Genomic DNA, 3149 nt, shown 5'->3' with positions numbered 1-3149 from the left:
CATTATTAATAATAGTCTGTTTTTCCTGCAGTCATGCTCTGGAGTCATACACAGCTCTGCCCTACAACCAGAGGAGCCCCTGCCCCCCCAACCCCCTCAACCGCCCCGCCTACCAGGGCAGCAACCCCATCAGTGATGTCTGGTCCCGCCACGCCCTCAACGTGGTTGCCAAGTACATGAAGCGGTGAGTAAAGCTCATCTGGAGGTAAATATGAACTGATTGAGAACCTCAGAGGAGCCGAACAGGATCCCTGAGGAGCTCCAACTTGATCCACAGCTGCTGCTCTCCTCACTTAAACTACGATCTCTGCGGGTTTTAGGGTTTATTGTGTTTGTTTGTGTTTGAATCATTTGAGGTTGTTTGAATCATTCTGAGTTTTTTCAGAATGCAGTTTATGAAAAGAATCCAGACCAGGATTCTCATCAGTTTTAGAAAAAAATTACTCAAGAAATGAAAAGACCAAAGATTTTCCAAACAAATAATCCTATACAATGTTGGTCACTCAAACACAAGTCTGTTCATGTTTGGTTGAAAAGCTGTTGAAAATAACTAAAATTGTTATGACTAAAAGAAAAACAAAACATATACATCGAGATTTTTACCACCTGTAAATGAAACTTTCTGGGCTGTGAGAACTTTGTAGTAAATTTTCATATTACGAAAAAGAAAACTTTCACATCATTAACCAGATCTGATTGTTTGTCTGCCTGTATGTCTGTCTGTCTGTTTGTTTGTATGTTTGTTTGTTTGTTTGTTTGTTCATTCACAGAGCCGTGCGGGACCCTGAGGATCTGGAGGCTCGGTCCAGCATGCACCTGGCCAGCGTGTTCGCTGGCATCGGCTTCGGAAACGCTGGAGTTCATCTGTGGTAAGAACTTTTCTGTTATTCCGTCCGTTTTAAGGGTATTATCTGTTAATTAATCCCCAATTTAGGGGGATCACTGGCTTCGGGATTTAACCCTTTGAAACCAGGATCGACATCAGTTTCCTTGTGCTGCGTTCAAATCAGTGCATATTGTTGTTGTTTTCGAAAACATGGGATGAAATAATAATAAGCTTGGCAAAAATTTCCTTCAAATTGCAATTGTGATGTTTTTGTCTGCAGTCATGGGATGTCGTATCCGATCGCTGGTAACGTGAAAACGCACTCAGCAAAGGGTTACAGCGTGGAGCACCCTCTGGTGGTGAGTGATGGGAATGTGACGGCGTGATGGCTGGTTTCCAAATATCAGCTGAAATGTGACTCTGTCAAAATGTTCCCACTGGGAAAAAAATGTTGTAAAAAGTTTTTGTCACCTTAAAATGAGGTTGTTCCTCTTCGGCTCTCATGTCTGTTCGTTCAAACAGAATCAGAGGTCCGAAACAACGCTCAGCTCATCTGAAGAAAAGAGTTGAATTACAAACAGAAAATATTCTCATTCTGTTGAGTCATCAGTTTTCATTGGTTTGAATGAGAAAAACACCTGAAATGTTAAACTGGAGAACTTCAGAGGACCCGAGCACATTCCCTGAGGAACGCCACTGAACAAAGCTGTGATCACAATCATCCTGTTTTTAACTCTGTGATTTTCAAAGATTACATCAAGATCAGTAAATAAATGCAGTTAATCTCATTTTTATTTTTTAAATCTGCTGTATAAAATATTAAGGTTCGATATTTCAAAACACCAAAGATGAAAAGTTCATAAAGAATATGTTTGTCTGTAGAGTTGAGCTGCCTAAAACTATAAAGCTGTGTGTGTGTGTGTGTGTGTGTGTGTGTGTGTGTGTGTGTGTTTGTGTGTGTGTTTGTGTCCCCAGCCTCATGGTCTCTCAGTTGTCCTCACGTCTCCGGCTGTCTTCAACTTCACAGCACCGATGTGTCCAGAGCGCCACCTGGAGGCCGCAGAGATCCTTGGTACCTGTTCACCCTTTTACCTGTTTACCTGTTCACGCTTTTACCTGTTGACCACTTCACCTGTTCTGTGGTGCGTTCAGGTGCAGATGTCCGTCAGGTGAAGAGGGAGGATGCAGGTGCCGTTCTGGCCGACACGCTGCGTCAGTTTCTGTTTGACCTGCGTGTGGAGGATGGGCTGGGAGCAGTGGGATACAGTAAAGACGACATCCCGGCACTGGTCAAAGGGACCATCCCTCAGGTGGGTCACCTCACGGACCCTCACAACCCCTCAGGGACCGTTATTTATGAGAGGGGAGGGAGTGGTGCACAAAGGGGGAGGAATGTCGAATAGTATTTGTAATCATATTTGTAATCACTGGGGAGGGACGGATGTTTTTATTGTGGCTTCAGTGGAGGAGCAGACGACCCCCCCCCCCCCCTACCCTATTGTAAGTCTGGATCCTTTCTTATGTTTCAGATTTTATTGCCCTGTTTGAAATGTGCTGCACACATAAAGCTGCGTCTCCTGAGGTCATGTTTTATTTCCTGTTGTGTGTTTCAGGAGCGAGTCACCAAACTGTCTCCCAGAGAACACACCGAGGAGGACCTGAGCGAGCTGTTCGCCGCCTCCATGAAGCTCTACTGACCTCTGACACACTTCCTGTCCTTGTGAGGACGTTTTAAACCGACACTCCGATCGATGGTCGCCGATCGGATCGATGGTCGCCGATCGGATCGATGGTCGCCGATCAGACTGATCTCATGTCTGCTGTGCGCTGAGCTGCAGCTCCTCTAACAGCCACTAGCCGGCGCTGTTTCTCAGCCGCTCAGGGCATCAATCACTGCTTATTGATTTTATATTTACTCACAAATCTTAAATAAAACACAGTTTTACACGTCAGAGTCATCGTCTGCTGCTTAGATCCAGAGTCACAGCGTCACAGACAGTCACAGACACAGTCACAGACACAGTCACAGACACAGTCACAGTCACAGAGTCACAGTCACAGAGTCACAGTCACAGAGTTACAGACACAGAGTCACAGACACAGTCAGAGTCACAGAGTCACAGTCACAGAGTCACAGTCACAGTCACAGTCACAGTCACAGACACAGTCAGAGTCACAGAGTCACAGTCACAGAGTCACAGTCACAGAGTCACAGTCACAGTCACAGACAGAGTCACAGTCACAGTCACAGACACAGTCACAGTCACAGAGTCACAGTCACAGAGTCACAGACACAGTCACAGACACAGAGTCACAGACACAG

General features: G+C 45.5%; 1 protein-coding gene across 1 annotated transcript; it reads left to right on the top strand.

Moving 5' to 3' along the window:
- Positions 1-20: 20 nt before the first annotated feature.
- Positions 21-2778, top strand: LOC121937864 (hydroxyacid-oxoacid transhydrogenase, mitochondrial-like; the record flags this gene model as incomplete). Its single annotated transcript, XM_042481161.1, has 6 exons — positions 21-184; positions 771-869; positions 1107-1185; positions 1802-1898; positions 1979-2136; positions 2440-2778. Coding segments are annotated over 6 exons (681 nt in total), but the record flags the coding sequence as incomplete, so codon positions are not given.
- Positions 2779-3149: the final 371 nt, after the last annotated feature.

This window comes from Plectropomus leopardus, unplaced genomic scaffold, assembly GCF_008729295.1.
Source record: "Plectropomus leopardus isolate mb unplaced genomic scaffold, YSFRI_Pleo_2.0 unplaced_scaffold27689, whole genome shotgun sequence".
Taxonomy (NCBI): domain Eukaryota; kingdom Metazoa; phylum Chordata; class Actinopteri; order Perciformes; family Serranidae; genus Plectropomus; species Plectropomus leopardus.
Note: the sequence above shows the minus strand (reverse complement) of the source record. Positions and strands in the feature narration are given on the sequence as shown.